Below are 24,683 nucleotides of genomic sequence, written 5' to 3' on the forward strand. Positions count from 1 at the left end.
TTTTTTGCTTGAGTAAGGCATAAAAACAAAACATAAGCGATGGAAACAATATCTGAGTAGAAGCAGTGTACTAAAAACGTCCCCACCAATATACTGCTGTTCAGCGGAGAACAACTTTGATAACTTCTCACTTTATGGGTGCTCTGTTTTTTTAAATGGCTGCGAACACGGCTGCCAAGAAAGACACCGTTTGAGGGAAACAGATGCAGGATATCATCTGTGGAGAATGAGTGAACAAAAATGAGAGCAGAGGGTGATAAAACTTTGCAGCTCGCGCGCTGCTTTGATCTGAGCTACCTTAGTGTCATAAAATTGGGGAAAAAATGGATTTTGGCTGCAGGAGCCAAAGCGAAAGAGTGAAATTGAGTACCAAAGGAATGCAGAGTTCTGTAGGCAGTCACTTGCCATTCATTCTTCAAAATCCTGTCCATGTAATACACAGGAAAAGAAGTAGTGCAAAAACCTGAGGGGATGTGCCATTTATATGCAGAGGTTTGCTTCATCTTATTATTCTGTCAATTTCAGGATGCAGTAATGAGTGTTTTTGTACACAGTGCACATATGGTAGGAATAATTGTGTTCAATCAAGATGTAGCTGACTTTACACCCAGATGAGTTTAACATATGCTCATGTAATATCAGTTTCACTTCCCTTACATTTTTGTTTCAATTGTGGAAAAGGAAACCAGAGAGTGGAGGGGGGAAGAGGAGGAGAGGGCATCTAATATCTTCCGTGCTGAAGATGCCAAAGTTAACAATAAACAGCACGCACTGCGGGGAGAATGTGGTAACACACAGGGTGAGAGGTGAGGCTGTGAAAGCTTCAGTATGGCGAGCAGGGAGACCTCAGGGAGAGCAGGCATGGGGAGAGAAATAGCAGCGCTAGTGGTCAAACAGTGCTTTGTCGGATATCAGGGAGATTGTTTTGACTGTGGGGGATCTGCCGAGTGTGAGAGACAAAATGACAAGACAGGCAGGCCTAAGGGATGAGTTTAAAAACAGATATTCAAATTCCAACCTAGTGAAAGGCAACATTTATGGCTCTCTGAAAGAAGTTCTTGCAGGCCGAGAACTGTTATTTTATATATATATATATATGACAATTAGCATTCAACATTCAGTGCCGAAAGAGAGGGAAAACTTTGTTCAGAGATACCATAAAAAAATGACTGACATATAACAAGCGAAAGTCCTTAATTGTTTTTTTCTGTTTGTGATTATCTATTAGTCAGCATTGGACTCAGGTCTACAGTTTTTCTTTAAGACTGTGTTAATTTCAAAATACTTTAAAAGGAATTTTTTAACTTGATAAAATTGTATTTCTTTGTGCTTCCTTTGTTGAGAGTCGATTACACATGGTACACAGTATACTTTTTGGGTCCCATAGGGTTTTTAACCAAGTGCTAATTTCAGAATGCTAACTTGCTGAGTTAAACACCGCGTTTGGTATGTACAATGCTAATTTGTCAATATTTGCGCAATAGCACACATATTATTAAAGTACTGATTGCTAATGTCACGATGCTAACATGCTTAGAAAAAAGGTCTAGACCTGTTAATGTTAATAAAATGTTATTAAAGGTCCCATATTCTGCTAATTTTCTGCAGTTTAATATGAATCATTGATTCTTCATGAAATGGTAATACCATGTTTTGGGCCAAAAAGCCAATAAATCAAGCACAGCAGCATTGTCTCCAGGCTCTCATAGCCCCTCTGTTCAGATTTAGTGGGCGTGACCTTCATATGTAAATGAGCCACCGCTGATACCGTCCCGCTCTTCCGCGTCAGTGAGAGCGGCACCATGTAACCATGACTACCGAGCTTCAAGTGCACAATGTTTAGAAAACAGCGAAGCTCGTTTACTGTAACATTACGGGCTAAAACAACAGGCTAAACACAGCTAAAGTTAGCATCCTGAAGCTAACACAGTGACATGGGGGATACTGAGGAAAAGCTCTTACATCATAAAATATCACATTTTGTGGGCTGTGAGGAAAGCCAAAGACCCACAAATTTCACTAAAAGACTTAATTGATTGATTTTTGCACAATATAGTACCTTAAACAGAAACCCAACATCAAGACAAGATAAGAAGTCTTAACTTATCTTAACCCAGCATGAGTACAGGACTTTGCAGCACAGAATGCTAGTATTAGCGCAATAGCACATTTACAATGCTAATATTGTTATCATACAGGTAAAATTGTATCTGTATTGTATCTGTATTTAATACCTACAACCTAGTGTAGAGTGTAAGCATGCTAATATTAGCTCATTATCATACCTATGATGGTGCTAAAATGCAGATTTAAAGCATTGCAATGCTAACTTTTTTCAGTCTGTATTTTGATGAAAGAATGTGTAAAATTGAATCCCACAAGAAATATATGACCTGGCTGTAATTAATGCACAAAGATAAAAAAAAGGCAGATCAAAGATCAAATATTGGTTAAAATAATAGCTTTAAAAGGGTTTAAAGGCTTTGGTTAATGCTAAAACAGCAAAAAAGACTTCTGCTTGGCTCTGTGCAAAGTCAAAGATACATCCCTCTTTCAGTTTATATTTTCCTTTATGTTTACTGGTCATGTGATCCATACTTAATCTACCCTGTTAAATCAGCAATCTGCAATTATACTGGTGGCTTTGTGCCCTCTCTTGGAATGGCACTGTTAGTTTTTCTTGTTGCCTGGAAATTGCCCCTGGCAAAGAAATACCCTGGCACATAACCCTTTGGGAAACTGCAACATTTTAATGTATGGCTGGAACAAACAAGGTTTATGTGTTGATTAGTGAGTTTTAAACATTCTTTGATGCACTGAATAAGGTCCTGCTTTAATACCTCAGACTCTGTAGATTAATGGCCCTAATCAGTGAAGTGAGTAATGAAAAATGAGCCCCTTTTATAAGATGGTAATAAATTTCTGATGTCTTGATCTATAACGTCGATAGTAACATCAGATTAGCCATCAAATGAATGTGGCAAACAATCATAGTATGTGAGTTTTCTTGTTTTTTAATGTTTGGTGCCATGTTTGAGTAAAAATGTATCTACTTAACATACACCTTTTTGTCATAGTGTACAGTTATGAAAACCTCTACCTGCTGTGTTGCTTTCTTTTGCCACCATGAGTGTTTCCAGCAGCCTCTGCATGTCCATCTTCAGCCTCATTTAAAACAAATCATTACCACAGTTAAAAGCTTTCGTTCTGAACCATTTACTGCCAATGCATTTACCCTAAGTATTTAACTAGCTGTGAAATGAACAGTGACTCTTCTTGCTGAAACTGTTAGACCTTACAGATAGGAAAACTGTCAAAGTTAACAAAAAAAACAGAATAAAAAAAATCTGAAGTGAACTCTTGAGATGGGTTTTTGGGAACCACCAGGCTGTGATTGCTTGGCTCTGTCTGGTGTGGCACAGTGGTTGGTATAATATTTGAATCCTGAGATCCGGTCCAAGCTCTTGTGAACTGGCTGTGTTTCAACTGTTGGCAGAGCCTTTCTGCCCATGGAGCCAATCATAAAACGTGTTGCCTCACACAGCGTATTCTCCATCGCTGGCTGAGGTCGGTATTCAGCTGAGGCCTGCAAAATTTGGTCATCGACGTTAATGATGGTAACATGTAATAGGAGTCATGTTTTGAGGGCTGTGGTGACATTTAATGGGTACATTTGCGACAACTCTGTCTCGCCTGATTAATCCTCTACATCTCACTGGCTCCCACTAAGCAAACAGCTGGAAAATAGCCTGATTTACTAAGTATACATCATGAGATCTTCATGTTATTATCTTTGAACGGCGGTAAGCAGTGGGTGCCTCATAATGAAGTGGAGTTGTGGTGACAGATCTCCATCCCACTTGGCCTTGTGGTTAAATCACAGGCTGTGGCCTCACCAGAGTAATTGGCCCAATTGGGACATTTCAGCACTCAGTGCCACACCTCAGCTAGTTCACCTTCTGGCTCCACTACTTTTTCCATCTCATACCACTTCATTTGGAATAGATTAGATGTGAAAACTCTCACTTGGTTCTCAGGCCTGGTGATGCTTACAGTTTGTGAGGCCTGTCGTGACAGAAAAGTCAATGGGGTTTATCAATTCAGCAGCAGGGGGATGAGGTGTTAATTGCTCGTATTGCATCCCTGACACTTATTTACACATGAGTCATCGTGGCTTTTTGATTAAAAGTGTGTGAACTGGGCTGTAAATTCTTCTTTTTCACAAAATGAGCTTCTCATGGTCTCATCCTGCTGAGTTTAATAATGGGAAAAAGTCAATCTTGCCTCCACCAAGTCCAGCGCTTGATTGTAAGCTTAACAAGGTGAGATATCTTGTAGTTACTTTTTATATAAGATGTTACAACAAAGAACAGATGTGATGCATTCTTATACAGCAATCTCTGCCAAAGGCAACAGGTGTAAACCAACTCTGACTTTGATGTTTGGCTTTTTTTTCAAGCAATAAATGAATCAAGGCACAAAAAGGACCAAAAACGTTTTAGTTCATCTTGTAAAATCAGTTTAAAGCATTTTTGTCTGTCTATTATGTAACACAGTGAGCCTGTTTACACAGCGCACACTAAAAGTCATCTGCTCAGATCTTTTGTATCCCCAGTAAAACATAAAGGAAAAACGCTCATATAAAGATTGTAATGATAAGTTTTGAGATAGGGCTTGAGGCACCCTTCAACATGCAACAAATCCCAGCTGTAAACGGTAACACAGTTTATTGTCAGCAAAATAAAAAAAAAAAATTGTGGCAATTAAACGTGCCTTGTGTGCTTCGCGTCGTAATGACTCCCATAAAAGCTGAGGGCGAGAAGCATTCCTTCTGCAACTTCTGAGCGTGAGGCGTATGTGCAGTCAAACCACAGCATCCACAGCAGAGCTCAAGACGCAGCCTCCATCCCGCCGCTCCTTTTTCCCACCAACCGCCCATAATTACACTTATTGGCCTCTTTTTATGTATGTTTTTGCTGTAGACTGTAGAAGTAATGCAGTGTAAAGAAAGGGTCTGGATGGCTGTCTGGGAGCAGGAGATACAAGTAACCCACTCCAGGTCACTACTTTACTTAAACACAATAAGAAAGAGTGAAACTGTTGTTACCATTACAGCATATCCGTCAAGGCCCCTCACCCTGCTTCTTTTTCTTCTGTGGCGTTAGATTTCATGTCAGCACCACGATGCAGCTGCACTCTGACAGTGTAAAAACAATGTAATATTCCCAGTGCTGCAGTTATGAAAATGCTGCCTCAAACTTTAGTGAGAAGGTACATTCAATCTGAACACGGCATAGGGAGGCAGACAATCTTTTCTGTAATTGGATTTTTATGCTCAGCAAATTGAGCAACCCTGAAATCATTCTCTGCATTGTGTTTTCAAAATAAGCTTCTTTTATTCTTTGATAACTGTAGTTGCAGAGTAATGTTTGCTCCTATTGTGACAAAAGACCCATTTTGTCTTGTAATAACTTGTTTTGGACACTTTTTTAAAACCGTGTACCTCATTTGTGATTCTCTTTATTTTTTTTTTCCAGGGGGATGCTGGCTCCTCTGCTGCAGGCATCAAGGTAAGAGTTAAACTAAGGCCAAAGGCTTTTTATTTTATGTCTTTAACTTTATAAAAAAAACAATTATACAATACATTAGAATAGGTATTTACCATACAGACAATTGAGTTCTTACATCAAGGTTAGGTTCTGCTTCAAACTTTTCACCGAGCTAACTAAACTAACTTCATAACTAACATTAGCTTGCTAATGAGATGCTAATGAAACGCTACATGACACCTTTTCCTAAAAACACATCATCTGAAACGCATTATGTGTCTATACACAGAATAAGAGCCAACAATGTTAGCTTAAATGAACAAATAGCATCAGTACTGTTAAGGTAACATTAGCTTAATCAGTAAAGCACCATTAGCTAGTCGTCGTGAAGACCTACCTCAATGAATTCTCAGATATATGATGCAAATTGATCTAGAAATGACGCAGTTGAAATTAAATTTCTTCACGTATATTCCAGGGCGAACCAGGAGAACCTGGACGAAGCGGACACAAGGTAATAATTGTACTTGGCTATTTTGAACTTTGTTGAGTTAAGAAACAGTAAGCTGGTGACAACAGATGTCATATGTAATGATATGGATTTATATTTTATTGAAAATTAGGTACATGTCAATGTTTTAGTGGTCTCAGTATAGACCTGTGGTTCCCAGCCTTTTTTCTTAAGCTGCGTTTCCACCAAGCAGACCGGTTCGGTTCATCTCGGGACGGCGCGCTTTTTGCAGCGTTTCCTCTGACTTATCCTGGGACAGATCCCTAAAAACCGAGATGAGCCAGCCTACTTTTTTGGGACCCTTCCGTATGGGTGCCAGACTGAACCAATCTGCTCTTGGAAGGTGGAGCTACAACACTGCAGACTGTTGATTGGTCAAAAGAATCGTCACTTACCCTGACAGCAGCTGTATTTCTCCTGGCGGCACACAGAGTTCTCTGAAACGAAGCTTGATTGCACTTTGTAACAAAGAGCTACATGCCAATCACAGAGAGGACAAAATGCTGCATGTCTTCCATCGCTGCTCTTTGTTTACTGTGTCGCGTTTTTCTTCTTTGTTGGATTTATTAGCGAGGTAAACTGTGTCATGCTGCTACGGCGTCACACTATTGTTTACAGCTGCGGCTTCCAGCATTCAGCTTACACGCCGCCTACCATAAGAGGGCACAGTTTTGCTGTGGAAACACAAAGGGGATCAGGCTTAACTGTACCAAACCGTCCCAAACCGTACTGATCCGACCCAGACTGCTTGGTGGAAACGCGGCTTTAGAGTTACAATACTTAATGCTTTTTTTTTTTTTTTTTTTCAAAAATAAAGATCAGTTTTAAAGTTTTCCTGAAATAAGGAAAAAATCTATTTCTTTTAACACAGCTTTATCTAAGGACAGTCACATAAACTGCTCAGCAAATGTGATTCATGGTTTTAGTCAATGTCTGCAATTTTGACCCCACAGGGGCCTGAACCCCATGTTGGGAACTAACAGTATAGACCACTGCACAAGCCATGGGGATAAAGAACACAATGATTCAGTCAGAGAAAATTCTTAATGGTAGCGGCTGGCTTGACATCCAGTATGTCTTTGTTTTTCATCACTGTGATTGCACAATTCAAAATGACTTTGTTTGCAAAAGGAGAAGCTGAGACTGTTGTGCAAGATAAAAACGCTCATATTTGAATACCAGCATTCCAGCCTCAGTCGGACCTCACGGCTAAAACAATGAAATAAGGACCTTTGTACATGGGGGGCTCACAAAGCAGAGCCTGACTCCTCAACTTGAAACCTCATTACATCACAGTGCTTAGACTCAGTTTACATTTACTTTGGCGCAGTACTTGATATGAGCCAGAGAAAGGTCCCAGGAATCAAACTAACACCTCTGGATAAAATCATTTGGATGTTTTTTGGCACCTTTTTATTAGAGGCTGTACTCGTAAGAGTCTAAACCAGCAGGTCATTCCATTAATTTCCTTTGCAGGAGTCCAACTGCACAGGTTTTTGTTTTTTTAAAGCCAAAAAAAAAATGTTGGTATGAATCCTGTCTCCAGACATTTTTTATTCAAGGGTTTGAAACACTTTGTAGACCAATTGTGGAAATTAGAAGAATATTGCTAAGAAACAAATTCTAAATTAAAAAAAGCTATAAAACAGGCACGCGAAAGAAGAGGAGCTACTGCAAAGTTAAAGCTATTACTCGTCTGTGGACCAGACTGCTGCAGATTGAAACACTGCGTCATCTAATTACACTTTTTAATCCCAAATGTCACACCCCATTAATTTCCCCCTTTTTTTGCTTTTGGACGTTATTATTCCAAGCAGACACAAGAACTTTAGCAAAAGTCTTTTTTTGTGCTGTGCTGCCAAGAAAACACTCGTAGCCTGCCTAACTTGGTGACTGCTTAATCTTATGTCTAATTTTACAGCCTTCCTGCTTGTGCTGACACGTTTGAAAATTGTTTTTCTATTCCAAATGGCGATCCAAGATTGATCTGTTGTTCCCTGTTTGATATTACCGTTGGATGAGATTCAAGTGTTGAAGTAGCAGTCCTCAAGAAAGACCTTTACTCATTAGTTTTACAATGCTTTCATTTGCCACAATGGAACTTTACAGACCTCACTCAGATCCCCACAGTGCCGTTACAGCTGATCATTCTCGTGCAATGCTAATCACTTTGTTTTTATATGCCATAAATACAATGGTCTTAATTGAGCGTTAAATTTTCCAGACTCAGAAATTTTGTTTTGAAAGTTTCACAGAGGCGTCACGTGGGACTGGACCTCTGATTTTTTTTTTCCACAGTTGAATCTAACGACAGCGTGTTACTCAGACTTGCATGTAATGGGAATCTGGAGTTCTCGACTTGTAGATGACCCGACCTCAGTAACAAAGAAGTACGCCAACTTGACTTCCAACTCTGCCAAACTCAAACAGCCTTGAAGCTCTCTTAAACAGCTTTAATCCAAAGTCTCTGACGGTTGTTCCTTCCAGAAACCAGAACTTTTCGCACCTGCCCAAAGCAATAAAGTCATGAAAATAAAAAACGCCATTGCACTTTGTGAAGAGTTGAGTGTTATAACAAGCACTAATCACGCTGTCAAGCCATGGCTGCATGAGTTGGTTTGAAAGTGCATGTGCAGAACCTTCTGCTCGCGCTTACTGCAAGCAAGTGACAGTCAGCACACACTAATGGACAGCAGGCCACTTTTTTGAAATGATCGCAGCTTGATCGCCAGTGAAAACACAAATAGAAAATCAAGTGTTGAGTTAATAGAAACCCAAAAAGCAGGCTAGTGAGGCTTGACTCAGCTTAGCTTGGCTTGGCCGTAACGTGTCACACTCTTCTTGTGTAGGGAGAGCCAGGACTTCCAGGGCTGCCTGGACTCCCAGGGATAAAGGTAAATGCTTTGCTGTTTTTACCCCCCCAGTCATACCCCTGCTGTTGTCCCTGTGCATCCCCTCCAGCAGAGCTCACAGCAAAACTCAGCCGACCTTTCATCATGCCTCAAGCATGACACATTAAGGTCTCATAACGCCGCTTTCTCCTGCTTTGTGAGATTTGTAGTTTCATCTCTGAGAGTGGCAGAGGCACAGAAATACCTGAACAGTCAGTGAAATGACAAATCCAGAGTTTTTGATCCAAAGTTGCCAGAAATCAGCCGGAAAAGTGTCTCATTATGTCTGTGAAGAGTGTCAAGGTTTATGAATTAATGATTGGGATGTTTGCAACCACTTTGGTCTACTTCCTGGAAGTAACATCAAAAGATTAGGAGCAAAATGTGTCAAAAGTTCTGCTTGTAAGAAAGAAGTTTCTGTTTCATGTAATCATTTAGAATTTTCCATCCCAGCTTTTTTAGTTTATCAAACAGCAGATGATGAAACTAAAGACAAAAGGCACCTAGCAATCACAATACCTTCATATATCTTATGATCTGCTTGATTCATAACTTGAATGCAGGAAATGTCTGTGATGGTGTTCAGTGTTTTTTTTTTTCAAGCTTTGGTTTTGTCTTCTTCATTTTGTGCTGCAAAACAAAACCTTGCACCCTCCTGTTCTTACTTTAGAGGCCTGATTGTTTGATGGATTTGAACAATGTTTTGCGAATGTAGCACTTGCAGGTTCTGAGCTCGCCTTGCTCTTTGTTTTGCTCTGCATTCTTGGCTGTTTATCTCATCAAAGCTTATGAAACAAGCATCCATTACCTCTTTGTAGGCTACCAGGATGCCTTCAACTACAGTGGTGGGCAAAAGAAGCCAATCTGCAACAAACTGAAATCTTCCTAAGGAGAAACACAGCAAAAACTGAGATCTTATCAAGGGTTTTTGTCTTACTCTAAAGAAAAATGGTCTTATTGCACTCAATGTAAGCCACATTCAACTGATCAGTCCAGACAAAAAAAAATCTTGCTTCAAGATATTTCAAGACAAAAATGAGGTCTGAATTGCTTGTAACAAGTAAAAAAGAAATCCTCTGATGGAATGTGAAAAATTTGCTCAAAACTTTGCTTAAGCTTGAATAATGTACTAATACTACCAAGGATTGGTACTTAATTGGGTACTTTTACAGGCACCGACTGAATTCTGTCAAAAGTAACAGGTATTGGTTCAAGAAAAATCTAAAGGTACCATGTTTAGGTACCTAAATGCATCCTTGTGACTGTGAGGGAGTGGAAGAGTAGGCGATTTTCCATCCTGGACATGAACACAGAATTATAAGGTTATATATTAAAGAATAAATATGTTAAATTGAAAAAAAAAAGTTTTATTAAACACTTAAATATTCTTACCAAAATGACATGCAAAAAAAATACGAAAATTGGTACCGTTGAGTACCTGTACTGATTGCCAGGTACCAAGCATTGGAACTGTATCGTTTCAAATGTGAAAGGTACCCATTCCTTTTTACTTGTTCCAAGCAATTCAGACCTCATTTTTGTCTTCAAACAACTTGTACGAAGACATTTTTCTGGACTGGTCAGGTGGATGTGGCTCATATTAAGTCAAAAAAGGCATTTTCTACTAAAAATAAGTCAAAAACACTTAGTAAGATTTCAGGTTTTTTGCACTGAATGTACTTCTAATGCTCAAATGATGCACATTTAAGAACACAAACAAAATAAATAGTGGAAAGTGACAGTAAATGGAAAAAAAACAAAAACTTAAAGAAATGCATTAGTATTATAAATGCTATGAAAATATAGAGATGAGGCGAAAGAAGAAACACAAAAAAGCATCTGCCAATGAAAGTTAATCAAGCTCCTCTAACTAAAGATCCTGTCAATTACACAATCGTTTAATGTATTGAAGTGAAACTGGATTCTAAAGACTCCACCATACCTGCTGCTTTCGTATGGAACTTGTAAAGTTGTTTGGTGAAGTCGTATAAACGAATGGCATAGTGTTCCAGTGCTAACTAAATGGGGACACAGTTGGACTATAACTCCATCAGTTCCATAATAACATAATGTATTAATGTGAAACTGGATTTCATAGACTCCACTATTTCTGAGAACTTCATTAAGTACATCACAACACGTGATCTTAAAGCTTTCAGAAAAGTGGTCTCGATAAAACAGTATTGTTCATATTATTGTTATTTCTCGTGAACACAGTAAACATCACCCCATTTAAGTCACCAAGCAGCAGCTCCTGAGTATCATTCCCTTATATCAAACTCATCTTCTTTCCCATCCAAACAATTATTTCAGCGTCAGGTTTCTTCTCTTGTCCCGTCACGATTAAAACTGTCTCATTACATATCCCCACAGTCCTGGAGCACCTCATTTAAAAGACTTGTTATGCAGCAGATGCCTCATCCAGATGTTTCACTTTTTGTGTCTTTTGATTTGCATCATTTGAGCATTTACAGCGCCTTTCGCTTCATAAAGATTGTCAGCTCTTGTTGATCAACATCTTCAACTGCTATAGGAGGGAATTCACGGTACAGGTGTTGAGGGAACAGATTCTGATTGGGTTGAGTACAGTCAAGTGTCATGTGTATAGGACCTGTTATCACACCCTATTCAGGAAGCTGATCCCTGAAAACTAAAAGTGCAAATGTTGAGTCATTCACATCTAAATGATTATGAGATACAATCCACCTTAAATGTGTTCAGTCTTTGTGAGTCGTGCATGTGTCATTAGACCTGTGTGTGTGTGTTTGTGTGCATGTGAAAGTGTCCCAACAGGAAGTGCATGTGTGCTGTTTTGGATCATGCTTGGCACTAATTTTTGCACAATGAGCTGTCATTATTAGAGAAGTAAGTCATACCTTTTTGTGTTTCAGGGTGAGCCAGGATTCCTTGGCCCCCAGGGAGAGCCAGGCCTTCCAGGACTCCCAGGAACCAAGGTGGGTGACTTTTGGAGACTTGAGTCAGCTTGTTTTACAATGGCTTGCATCATATTATAATCCCTGTTTATTGTTGTAATCATCATTGAAATCAGTACCTCCTCTTTGGTCGTCTCATTATCCTTTGTTTTCATGTAAGTGGGGTGATTAGTGCTCAGCTTTTTCAAAATGTCATCCAGGAGTGTTCAGGATGAGCTAACTGTCACAACTGAGGGCCATCAGTGATAATCCAGACACTTGTCCCCCTGCGATGCATTGATAATCTGAACATTTTAGCCATGCATTGTCATCGGGACATCTTTGTTGCTGGATCAAATGTCAGGCTGTTCTGATGATTTTTCCTTGTGTTCAGAGCTCCCCACAGAGATTTAGCTTTGTCTTTGAGGGAACTCTGCTGAACACAACCAGGATTTTTTTTTAAATTAAGAATCTGAAGGTTTATTTGCAAGTCTGGGCCATTAAGCCATCATTAGTGAGTGGTTATTTGAAGAGAAAACCGATGCCTTATTGACTCAGCACTGCTGAATAATGGCCTTGTCCCACTTGGTTTGAAGTATCAGCATTAAGTAATAGAGAGAAGAAGCTCTGAGTTATACCACAGCCCCCTCTACAGGATTTCTTAGGCCACTTCACACAGAGAGAAGATGTTACCAACTGGAAAACAAATATTTGCCTATTTTTAGGTGCTGAAGTGAAAAAGAACAAGCTGAGGATGCAAATGTCTGTTGAAAATATTTCTTGATATGTAATATTTCACCTTTAAAAGGGTCAGGAGGACGCGCTCTGAAGCATTTTGTTCTGACTCAGCATCTACAGTTCAGAATGTAGATCTGTCAGGTCCAAGACAAAAAGCGGGCAGAGCTCTCAAAATATGGAATTTTTTATTTCTAATGGCTTGGAAACATTAAAATCTAGTAGAGATATGGAGGAAAACTCAGCCCTGATCAGCATTTGTGGATGACAGTTGAAGAAACTTCTGCAACACAGCAGACTCACTCATTGTGTGAAGCTGCAGAGCTGTCAGTGTTTTGTTTATTTTTATTATCAGGTTAAAAATGACATTTCATGATTTGTGCGAGCCATTACAGGAGCAGAGTTTGGCAGTTTGATATAACTGGATATGAAGAGGTGCCTCTTCTTCAAACTGTTTCTCAGATGACGTACTGTCATTACTGTCAGCTGATCTTTGCCATTGGTAACTTGTGTTCGACGTTCTTACAAAAACAACCGTTAACTTCACGTCATCTGGGCAAGTAAAGTCAAGCTGATTGTGATTTATTAAGAGCGCCCTCTGCTGTCTCACAATATAACTACTTTTAATGCTCTATTAAAAGATTGTGAAACACCTCTGATGTTGAAGTATGAAAAACCCTGTAGTTTCCTCAGTGTCCAGTTTTTATATGACAAAGAAACAAAGTTAAAGCCTTGTTAAAAAAACAGGTTTGAGGTGTGTAGCTATCTATCTATCTACCTATCTACTTAGATAATTAGCTATCGGCACATGAACAATTGAGAGGAGCACATGTTGAGAAAAGAAACTGAAACTTAAGTATCAATCTCATCACCCAGGTATTGACCAATACTGATACCAACGTTGGCGTCAATATATCAATAATTTAGATTGATTGGCACACCACTATTCATATCAATACATATACAATATACATATATTTTTTTATGGATGTATCGAAGAGCCGCACTCTGAAAGGCAAAGAGCCACATGTGGCTCACGAGACGCAGGTTGGCCACCCCTGCTCTTAGAAAATAGTGGATGATCAATAACTGAAAGTAACTGTTTGTTATATTTTGGCCAAAGGGTTTTTAAGTTTTGGGCTTGGCATCCTGTTAAATTTCGAGTAAGTTATCACATTTGGGTCTAATTACATTTTTTATACATTTCTAATCATTACATATCAGCTCCAACAAGTCATTTGAAGAGATGAAATTTATACTTGAATACAGGGGTTCCTGAAACATAAATGCAGAAAATACAATGCCACCCATCTGACCAATCACAGAGCTTGCAGTCCTTGTCGTGTCAACATGTTGTTACATTTCCTTTGCATTTAAAAAAGGGCCACACAAACCTACAGCGTTTATTTGATGCATAAGTAAAAACCAGGCTTTAAAAGTTCCCTCAGCTTGATTTCCCTTTCTGCATCTGACCGGTCAAAACTAAAGCTGCTGAGTCAGCATTTCCAATTAGATGCAGGCCATTTACTCTTTTTGGAAACCAACGGGGGAAATCACAGAGGCTATGCCCAATCAGCTTGAGCCGATAGTTTGCCTCTTAACCATAAGGTTTATTTGTTTTTTTTCCCACAGGGTGAGAGAGGTGACCACGGGCCACCAGGCAAAGGTGAAAGAGGAGAAATCGGACCTGTCGGACCAAAGGTTGGTTCATTTGGGGCACATGAGCAGTGTTAATAACACCAATTTTGATGACAAACAGTGGAGAACTTTTCCACCAGCCAACTTATTTTCCTCAGCTGTCTTTTCACCCATGTGGTTCAGTGATTTTGCTGCCATCTGGAGCCTGTATTATTTAAGCACACAGCAAAGAGGACTTAGATTTTAACGGTGATGAAGTAAAATGCTCCCCCTTTCATTCAATCATCAAATATTCATCTGTGTAAACTCAGAGAGCTGACAAACCGTTAAAGCCTGTAATGAGTCCAAGGCTCTCCCAGGAGTCCGTATAAAGTAAACCAAATCTAAATGCGTTTACCATTGTTTATGTCTGGCATTGACCCAGCAGGTAGCTGAAGCTCCAGTCTAAACTCAGACGACCCACAGATCTGTTTCACGTCCTATTAGAAACTTGAAATGTCAAACCACGTTTTATCAATGCCAGAGTTCAAATAAACACTTCCTGAATTGCTCTGCAGTTAATGCATATTAAAGCTTTTTTTTTTTTTGCAAGTTGAATTTGTTGATATCAGTGGAAGGGAATGAGAGTGTGATGACATTTTCTTTGTGAAATAAATGTTTTAAATCATACACGGAATCCTAAAGGACAGTTAATTTTTCAGTTTTATGTTTATATCTCTCACGCTTGGATTTTCTTTCTTATTGTTTCACCTCACCCCTAGCTCATTTCTCACCCCTTCTCTGTCTGTCACGGCAGGGTTCACAAGGAGAGTCTGGCACACCTGGTCCCAAAGGGTCAAAGGTGAGAGGGCAGATGTGTTTTCTTTGACTTAATGAACATAACTCCTTAATTAGATTTTGCAGATTTTTTTTCCTCTATCAGATGTTCTTTGTTTTTGTTTTTGTTAGCGCTTTGTTAAAACCATAAAATGTTGCTGCTTGTCCATACAAAGCACTTTTATTTAACAGCGAATTAGCCCTGGAAACAAACAGAAAGCAGATGCTAAGTTTCATGGTTGCAGACTTGCATGTGAAGTCAACAGCTTGTGAAGGTCAAATGTTGGGAGCAGCCATTATTTTACAGTTTCGTGCTAACATGTGCATTTCAATGACAAAATGGTGATAATATCATAAATGGTTGTCTCAGATTGGCTTAATGCAGGTGGCTCAAACAAAGAGGCAAAAATCTGCAGTCCAAAAACTCATTTTCTTCTTCCAAAAATCCAAGTGTAGTATAATGTACAGCGTCAGTCAGGCAGAAAAGGGGAAAAATAGCAAAATTAATTTGAGAAAAAAAACAGTTTTTTTCTTTCCCATCAACTCAGCCAAGTGCAGTATTACAGTGTTACAATTTGACTTAAAAAAAAAACTATTTAAAAAGTTTTATTTTTGTATTTTTCTATATTTGTGACATTTTCTGTGTTTCTACATTTTTGTTTTAATTTGATGATTCTGTAAAGTAGTTCATGAAAGTTAGGAATTATTATCCAAAAATATACAAATTCTGAAAACTGCTTTCATTTATACACCCAACACTTCGTTTAGACCCCTGCACCGAAAACAAATGGATCAGTCTGGTGCCGAGTCAGGTGACTCTTGACAAACACTTTCTAGATTCTCTACAAGGTTTAGGTCAGGCAAGCTGGCTGACCAATCCAGTGACAGTAATATCCTGTTGACCAAACCATGTGGAGGTAGTTTTGGCAGTGTGGGCAGGTTCTTAGTCCTCCTGGAAAAAATAAATTAGCATTTCCATCAAGTTTGATGGCAGATGAAAGCATGAAAAGCTCTAACCTCTCCTGGTAGATGTCTGCCTTGGCTTTAGAATTGCAGATCAACACCTACAGATGGTTCCCCAAATCAAAGGCAACATTCATTTGCATCCAAAAAAATAAGACTTTGGACCACTGAGAAACAGTCCAGTTCTTTTTTTTCTTTTTCTCCTGGCTTGATAACAGGGGTGCAACAGTAATAGTCTTTTCCAAAGACGTCTGAGCATGCTGACGTACCAGCCTTGGTCCCCTCCTTCCGAAGCTCTCCAAAGTTCTCAAATCAACTTTTCTTCAAAATCCTCTCAAGGCTGCGATTATTTCTTTTACTTGTGCACCTTTCCCTCCCACACTGTTCCCTTTCATTTAACTCTGCAAACAGCCAGCCTTTTCAGCAACGACCTTCTGTGGCTCATCCTCTCTGTAGAGGATGATCATTCTCTGGGCAGCTGAGCTGGACTAAGAGATACCCAGTTTCGATTCTGTTTGACTAGTGATTTACTGAGATGCAAAAAATATATATATACTCATATTTAGAGACATATAGTTTGAGCTGTAGGCTGTGATTTTTAGAATTATTAGAGAAATATACTTGAAACATTTTAGTTTATATTTAACAAGCCCTGGACATATTAGATTTTCACTGTCCTAAATATTTGTTAAAAAACACGTTTTACCTTTTTTTTTTTTTTTTTTTTTTTAAATGGAATTTGTAGACATTAAGAGGAGTCGAAATGAAAATAAGTAACAGATAAATGATGTTTCTGCCATTGCTTTCCACAGGCCAGTAACACCATATAATATATATTTTGTCTCCCCAGGGAGAAACTGGAGATAAAGGAGATCTGGGATCTATTGGCCCACGGGTAAGGACGCACATTCTCATCTCTTGATTTACTGTAACATGTTACATGATAATCAACATCTTGCATTTAGATTTCTTAGTAAATTTCCATGCAGTCACTGTTAGTGTAATAACAAACTGATCACCACTAGGGGGCAGCAGACATTCCTTAGAAAAGACACAGATGGATCTTCTGTTTGTAAACCAGGTGTGCAGTGCAATGCAGAGGAACATCTGTATGAATGTGTTTCTTGTGCAAACATGCAGGGCCCACCTGGACAGAAAGGAGACCAAGGAACCACAGAAATCATCGACTACAACGGAAACATCCAGGAAGCTTTACAGGTCAGAGGAAACAGTATTGAGGTACAATCTCAGATTATTAAAACACAGAGAGGATGTTTAAATTCATTTATTCCTCTCATCATGAATGCAGCTTTTATTCAACAGTAAGGTTAGATAAGAGAACAGTCCTTGAAGTTTTTGAACTACCTGTGCACCAAATGTCCTCTGTGATAAAAAATGCTTCCATCAGCTCTTTAATAAAAAGCTTATTTAGAGGGTGTATGAAAAAGTGCTGACACAAAGGTTTCTCTCTGTATGACCTCTACAATCTTATCTCTCACCTCCTTCCCATTTCGGCTCCTCTGGCCCTCTGCAGAAGATTACCACTATTACAGTGACGGTAATAAGGCTCTGTGTATTCTGTGTATTGTGTCATATCCACAAGTGATTCACCTCTGTCCTTGCATGGGCCCAACTCAGTGTCCACCCTGGTTTGCACTGCCTTGTTGTTTGTACTCCCTCCCTGAGCAGAATATTTGCCTCACAGCTGATGAGACTGTTCTCAGTGCTCCGTGCGCTTCCCAATCTTGCAAGCTGCCTGAATGGCTGAGTGTCTGCCTGAATGTCAGTAATATTATAAAAACTTAGCTTATATGACATCTATTCCTAAATAAATCTTACATTGAATATCATCTGCATCAAGCATGTCCATGCACCATATCTTAAACCAAGAAGTTTTCTAAGACGGAAACACAGTGCAAAGGAACAGAGAAAGCATCACTAGTTTCTCTTTCACCAGCCAGTTGTCAATGTTTATGAGAAAGGGAATTCAAGAGGTTGACCCAAACAAGATGATTTTAATCTAGATTTAGGGCCCTATTTGCCCTGTACGTTTTTTTCATTTCAGGTAGCGATGAAGCAGGCAGTAATTATTTCTGATTTACTTTTTTAGATAGTTTTAATTCCTTTTTTTAATGTCTGAAATTGCTACCCCAAGAGTAGCTGTCAGATGAAGTGATGAGCAGTTTGCTGAAAAAGCAGCCTTTTATTTTACTTTCCCCCCAGGAAAGATTGTCAAGATTTTACTATGACTGTTAAAAACAAAGTTCGGTGAGATGTTCCAGTGCAACGGCACTAATTAGACAAAGTCTGAAGACAACACAAGGTATTGCTTTCTCCACAGGGGCTGTAAAACTATACAGCTAGAGGTTTTCATAGTGTGTGGCCTCACTAGTGTGCTGGATAACGCACTAGAATACTGTCACAATTTAAAGCCAATATTTTTCTTCGAGGAAGTTCAGGAGCTGTGTGTATTAACCCTCTCAGGCTCAAATTAAGTTTTAGTGACAGAAAAAATTAGATATTCAGGGAAAAATATCATATGGGGTAGTTATATACAATTCTGACTTTTTTGAAAGGGAGAGACCTTCACATGCAATGCATTCTGGGATGTTGCAACATTAGAATAAAGCTACCCCTATAGGGAAAAACCCAGAGGGGGTAAAATCTACTAATTGGCGTGTACTGTATCTATAAACATTCTTATGCAGTTTTGGTTCCAAATTAATGGAGGTTAGTGGTGAAACTTACATGAAATTTATGCCTTGAAAATCTGTTTTGGTGAAACTAAGGAGGCAGCCATGTTGGAAGCGACACAGCTCTACCAAATACCAAAAAGTTCTGGTAACTTGCGATTAGCTGTTGCAAATCTGCAACGTCTGCCTTGAGAGAGTTAATGCCATTACTTGTGCTTGTAGCACTTTTTTTTCTATTCAAATCAAACAGCATTGTCAGCACCCCCCAAGCTTCAGCTGATTTCCCTCCCTGTGGTCACGTTTCTGTCATGGAAAATTGTTCAGCTTATGCAGCACCACACCATTGATTTGTCACCAACGAGACTCAGAAAGGGAGTTTTATCATCTCTGTCAACGAAACTCACAGAGGCCTTTAAGAGGTTTTAAAAAACAAAAAATAAAAGAAACAATCACATTTGTTTTTTCAGAGGTACAGTTTCGGGGTCTAAAGCTGCTGCTGACACTGAGGCATGACTTTTATATCCATATTTTGAAATCTGTTTTTATTTTTGTAATTTCTTTAGAAAATGCCATCAGAGTAAAGCAAGTATGGTGGTTACAGAGCATTTTAACATGATTTTAAAGGGAAGCAGAAGTCCCACAGGACAACCTAGATTTCAGTTATGGTGATATATGGCAGACCATTTATATTGTCACCCATTCTAGTGTATTGTTCATGTTCAATTAAAGTTTCAGCTCTGCTGGCTAAGATGGGTTTCAATGGAAAGTTTTTCGGATTCATACATAAAAATTCAAGGAATTCTCTAAATCTGATAAAATTTAAAGGTTATAAGAAAAAAAACATCCCTGATTGATAAAAGGACTGTTGTTAAACTTGAATTTAATTGTGTTAAAGTGCCCATTTTTGTGTTAAAACATAGTTTTATTAGTATTGGTCAAAAATGTATGAAATTTAAAGAAAAGGTAAATTATGAAATTCCTGTTTGATAACCAAAAGGAAAAACTTATACAGGCCTCTCATCTCTCTGTGCTGGTAATGATTAAATGCTCTAGCTAACATGGTTTTGACTCCGGCATGTGATTTCAGTTGAGCATCATAATACATGACTGTTTGCTAACATTTACTGTCTTTTGCAAGTAATTTTATTGTGGCGATCACTTCCATTGGTGATGAAACGTACACAGGCTGCTTATACTGAATCATCTTTTTCTTGAGTCTAAACAGAGATGAAAACTAGATCTGTCTCTTTTTTTCTCAGGGTCCTCCTGGGCCTCCTGGTGCAATGGGACCTCAGGGCTTTAAGGTAAACCCTGGTTTGTTTGTGTTTTTTCTTCACCTTGCTAACTTTTTTTTTTACCAAGCATGCAAGTGAAAGTCTTATGTCCAACATTTAAGTTATGCTGTGTTGGATCTGTTCTAATCTTCCAGGGGGATCGTGGTATGCCTGGTCTTCCAGGACTGGACGGTGAAAGAGTATGTGTATTGATTTGTTTTTAATAAATTGCAGAAAAGATTAGTTTCAAACTAACTTCAAGTTTCAACAGTGAATTCCTCATATATCTAAAAGTGCATTTTTCGGTCTCTTCTCAGGGCTACAAAGGTTCAAAAGGAGACATGGGAATGCCTGGAGCTTCAGGGGATAAAGGAGCAACTGGTTTACCCGGCCTCCCTGTAAGAGTCTCTTTGTTGTGAAGTTATTTGAAAACATTTTTTGTTGTTTCATTTGTGTTTTTTAACTCTTCTTCTATTCTTACCTCAGGGTGTCAATGGCATAAAAGGCGACAAGGGTGATTCAGGTCTACCTGGTCCTCAAGGTCCTTCAGTGAGTCACTTTAAAGACACGTGTTATAACTCAACAAACACATATCCTTTAATACAAGATGCAGTCTCCAAGAAATCTTTACACGATCTCTCTGTCTTTTATTTACAGATCAGCGGTCCCCCAGGGCCACCTGGACCCCATGGACCCCCTGGACCAATGGTTAGTGTTTTCAATTAAAATTTGTTTCGACCAGTCCACCCAGTCCGGTCCTTTCTAATCAAATTCCATCCTATTCAGTCTAATCCAAACTAACCCAGTCCAAGTATTCTGATCCAGTCCAATCCAGTTCATCTATTTCAGTTTTATCTGAGGAAGTCCAATCAAGCTCAATCCAGTCTAATCCAAAATAATCCAGTCCAAATTATACAATCAAATCCAGTCCAATCCATTGTAACCCAATTCAGTCCACTGCAATCTATTCCAGTCCAATCCAATTCATCTATTCAAGTTTGATCTGAAGAAGTCCAATTAAGATCAGTCCAGTCTAATCCAACCCAGGCATATCTAGTCCATACCAACATAATCCATCCCATATAATTCACTGCAGTCTAATCCAATCCACTCTAAACCAATCCAATTCAATTCACTTTGGTCCCTCCCAGCCCAGCCCAACCCAATCTAATCATATCAGATTCATTGCAGTTTAGTCCAGTCCAGTCTAATTCAAACTGATCCAATCAGAGATTATTTGTAATTTTAAAAACATTGAACAGAGAGTGCAGCGCTTTTACCAAAGGAAAAACCTAGAAAAAAAATAGTTCTCATGCTAAGCCAAAAGCATAATAAGAAGTAATTGTGTGTTCTGAGGTTTGAACACACAAAGCTATTAGAGTGTCTGAGCTGCAACTTAAGGGACTATGTCCCCCTGAGCTTCACCTCGGACTTGGAATAGCAAAAATGGATGTAGGTTAAAATCTCTATAGCTTTTCAAAAAATAAAAAATAGATAAGGAGTCACTCTAGATGAAGGCTTTAGTTGGAAAAAGCTTCCTGCAACTGAGTTTATTTCTGCATTATAGCCCTCAATTTTTTCACTGAAGGTTCAAGAAAAGGATCCAGGGGGTACAAATCCATGTCAAGGTGCCTCTGTGGGATACAAAAGTTTCAGTTTCATTGACCCACATAAAGAATCAACAGACTTTTAGCTACAGTGAAAATAAGTTAGCTGTGCAAAACATGAAAAGCCTTTGTACACACACTGACCTCAGAAAACTTATTGCAGTGTTTCTAGTAACTTCTCTTACAGCTCAGTGATAATAGCCCAGTGAACCAGTTTATTCTCAGTCTAATTTAATAACAATGTTTTTTGACACCTCAGGTTAAACGAGAAACTCTTAATTATATTTTTAAGAAAGGGAACAGTCAAAAGCAATCTCTGCCTGTGGGAAATTTCACCTTGCTGCACTTGTTCTACCAGTCCCATCACACCTGCAGCTGCAAGTAACTAACTGTGATTTTAGCAAGAGGGACAGGTTGTGAAAGTGCTTACAGTAAGCTTAGTTAAGCTGTACAAGAAAATAAATAATGGGCACATGTGACAGAACCTGCACACCTTTATTTTTCTGTGTTGTTTTGCTTTCAGGGCCCTCATGGTTTCCCTGGACCAAAGGTAAACATACAAGCCAAAGTATGAGTGCAACAACATTTCATGTATGGTAATGTTGGGTACTTCTGAAGCGGCTGATTTCCCATTATCTGTGCCTGTTTTTATCTGGGTAGAGTATTATTATTAGTTGTAGTATTATGGCAGTAACCAGTGAGTGGGTCTGCCACAGGTTGAGCTGCAGACCCACTATTCTATCTTTTTTATTGAGGGCTTTTACTTATACAAATCTAAATAAGTCATTCTATCAATCAGTAATTTTGGTGATGACTAGCACAGGGGTGGCCAACCAGTCAGAGACTAAGAGCCACAAAATTACTGTGGTACTACAAAGAGCCACACACGTGGTCTTACAAACTCACTTCCTCTCACACGTAAACAAAACGACATAAAATGAAAAGCAATACATTTCCATCTGTCTATCTATCTATCTATCTATCTATCTATCTATCTATCTATCTATCTATCTATCTATCTATCTATCTATCTATCTATCTATCTATCTATCTATCTATCTATCTATCTATATGCAAATGAGAGATTGAGAGGAGTTCATGTAGAGAAGAGAAACCGAAACTTAAGTATCAATCTCATCACCCAAGTATAGATGAATACTGATCCCAACGTAGGCATCAGTATATCAATATTTTAGATTGATCAGCACACCACTACTCATAACAATCTATAGATCTATATATATTTTTTATGAATGGATCGAAGAGCCGCACACTGAAAGGCAAAGAGCCACATGCGGCTCATGAGCCACAGGTTGGCCACCTCTGGACTAGCAAGTGTGCCAGAGTTTAATATCTTAGTTAACTTTTCTCATACACACATAGGTAGTCATTCTCATTAGGGCCAAGATGACTGTAAATAAACCAAAACAAATACATTTTCTCATCGTATTTCAACATTTTGCTGCCTCTGAAGCTAAAAAACTTCATGATTGCAAACTTTACTTGTTTCTTTCTTTTTATTTTAGGGGGAACCTGGTTTGCACGGTATGAAGGGTATTCGAGGAGAACCTGGTCATAAAGGCGACCGCGGACCACTGGGTCTCCCTGTGAGTACTGCATTGCATTGTGGGATTACTCTTGCCACAAAGCCCTAGCCATTCTGTTCAACATACAGCAATCTCTCATTTATATTTAAGCTTTTTTGTCTATATGCTAAAACATTTGAGTGTGTGTTTGTATGCCTGTGTTTGCGTGTGTGTCCATGTGGCTTTCTCCATTTTCTGTCCTCATTGCCATTTGCCTGGGCTGACTTTTTTGCTGTCTTCCCTGTAACAGTGTAATTTAGTTGTTGTAAACCCTGCCATCAACCTGTCCTTAATAACAGTGTTCATCTGGTACTAATCCCGCCTTGTTCATGTCACTCATACCTCCATAACCACACAGGGAGCCTCCGGCTTGGACGGCAAGCCCGGAATTAGGGTGAGTGTCATGTGACCAAGAGGCTTCACCACCCAACCTCTGCCAACTTTTCTCCCTGACACCCATACCGCCCCCTCCTTTTCCTCATTGCTTTTACCACCATCACTTTATTTTGGTTCAGTTTACCGTCATTAAAAAGGAAGTTAAGTTCTGTTAAATGTTCACACATTAGCAAGGCAAAGCCAAGAGTTCATTATAGCATTAGCAGCTTTTATAGAAAGTACTCCAAGGCTCTCGTTTTGTCCTGTGTTGCATTAACTCAGCATTAACACACACTCATACATTAACTGTGTCAGCAGTGTTGCAAACGTCCTTTGTGGCCAATGCACGTGTACTCTCAGTAACTGTTTGTAGGTCCAACCAGATGGGAAAACTGTTCAAATGTGAACGCTTTATCTGTTTTTGCTTTTTCATGTTTTATTTGCTTGGAAAATCGACTTTATTGTAAAAAGGATGTGAGTCATCATCCAAAAAAGTGAATTCAATTCCCAACACTTTTTTCGCAGGGCATGGATGGGCCTCCAGGTCCAGCTGGTCCAGCTGGGCCGAAGGGTGACATTGTAAGAAACAACTGTTTATTTCGATCATGCTCCAACTGATGTTGTGTTTTAACTTTAATGCTCCCGTGAGGAGTTGAAATTCAAACTGAAATTGGTTTTGAGGCAACTTTATATGATACAAAAGGAAACTAGCCTTTTACCTTAAAGCCTGCCCTCTTAATTCGTTGTAATCATTCATGTCTGCAACCCCTGCCACGGGCTACATTATGCCTGTTCTATCACCTGGAGTGCTATAAGACAGCAGGATTTGATGTTGTTTTGTCCTTTAGCATTGTTTGGTTTTAACAAACTGTTTTTTGTTTGATAAACATGATTCCACCTTTGGTTCTTTTTTATTAGGGCGAGAGAGGCGCACAAGGAGAGCCAGGGCCAAAGGGACATTATGGACTTCCTGTAAGTTAAATGAGGATATCATCAACCTAGGAAAAAAAAAACATTATTGAAAAACATAATTGAAGGAATGAATAAAGAGGAGTTTATGGCACCTGAGTTAGTGTTTTCTTTATTATTATCAAAAGTCCATTTAGATGATTGAATTTTAAGTTATTATACAT

The 24,683-nt window shown here is 39.0% G+C and overlaps 1 protein-coding gene across 1 annotated transcript in view; it reads left to right on the top strand.

The window, feature by feature from the left end:
• col25a1 (collagen type XXV alpha 1 chain) overlaps positions 1-24,683 on the top strand; it is a 200,075-nt gene that overhangs the window by 167,292 nt on the left and 8,100 nt on the right. Inside the window, exons 15-32 of the mRNA XM_074699304.1 lie at positions 5,538-5,570; positions 6,028-6,063; positions 8,910-8,954; positions 11,843-11,905; positions 14,231-14,299; positions 15,033-15,077; positions 16,866-16,910; positions 17,156-17,233; positions 17,550-17,573; positions 19,968-20,012; positions 20,138-20,182; positions 20,300-20,380; positions 20,469-20,531; positions 20,640-20,690; positions 22,113-22,139; positions 23,116-23,196; positions 24,076-24,129; positions 24,469-24,522. Coding sequence (XP_074555405.1) covers positions 5,538-5,570; positions 6,028-6,063; positions 8,910-8,954; positions 11,843-11,905; positions 14,231-14,299; positions 15,033-15,077; positions 16,866-16,910; positions 17,156-17,233; positions 17,550-17,573; positions 19,968-20,012; positions 20,138-20,182; positions 20,300-20,380; positions 20,469-20,531; positions 20,640-20,690; positions 22,113-22,139; positions 23,116-23,196; positions 24,076-24,129; positions 24,469-24,522 — 939 coding nt within the window. The remainder of the gene's footprint in view (positions 1-5,537; positions 5,571-6,027; positions 6,064-8,909; positions 8,955-11,842; positions 11,906-14,230; positions 14,300-15,032; positions 15,078-16,865; positions 16,911-17,155; positions 17,234-17,549; positions 17,574-19,967; positions 20,013-20,137; positions 20,183-20,299; positions 20,381-20,468; positions 20,532-20,639; positions 20,691-22,112; positions 22,140-23,115; positions 23,197-24,075; positions 24,130-24,468; positions 24,523-24,683) is intronic.

This window comes from Halichoeres trimaculatus, unplaced genomic scaffold (genome assembly GCF_033239565.1).
Source record: "Halichoeres trimaculatus isolate MK-OKI-2021-1 unplaced genomic scaffold, fHalTri1.1 fHalTri1_scaffold_22, whole genome shotgun sequence".
NCBI classification, from domain to species: Eukaryota; Metazoa; Chordata; class Actinopteri; order Labriformes; family Labridae; genus Halichoeres; species Halichoeres trimaculatus.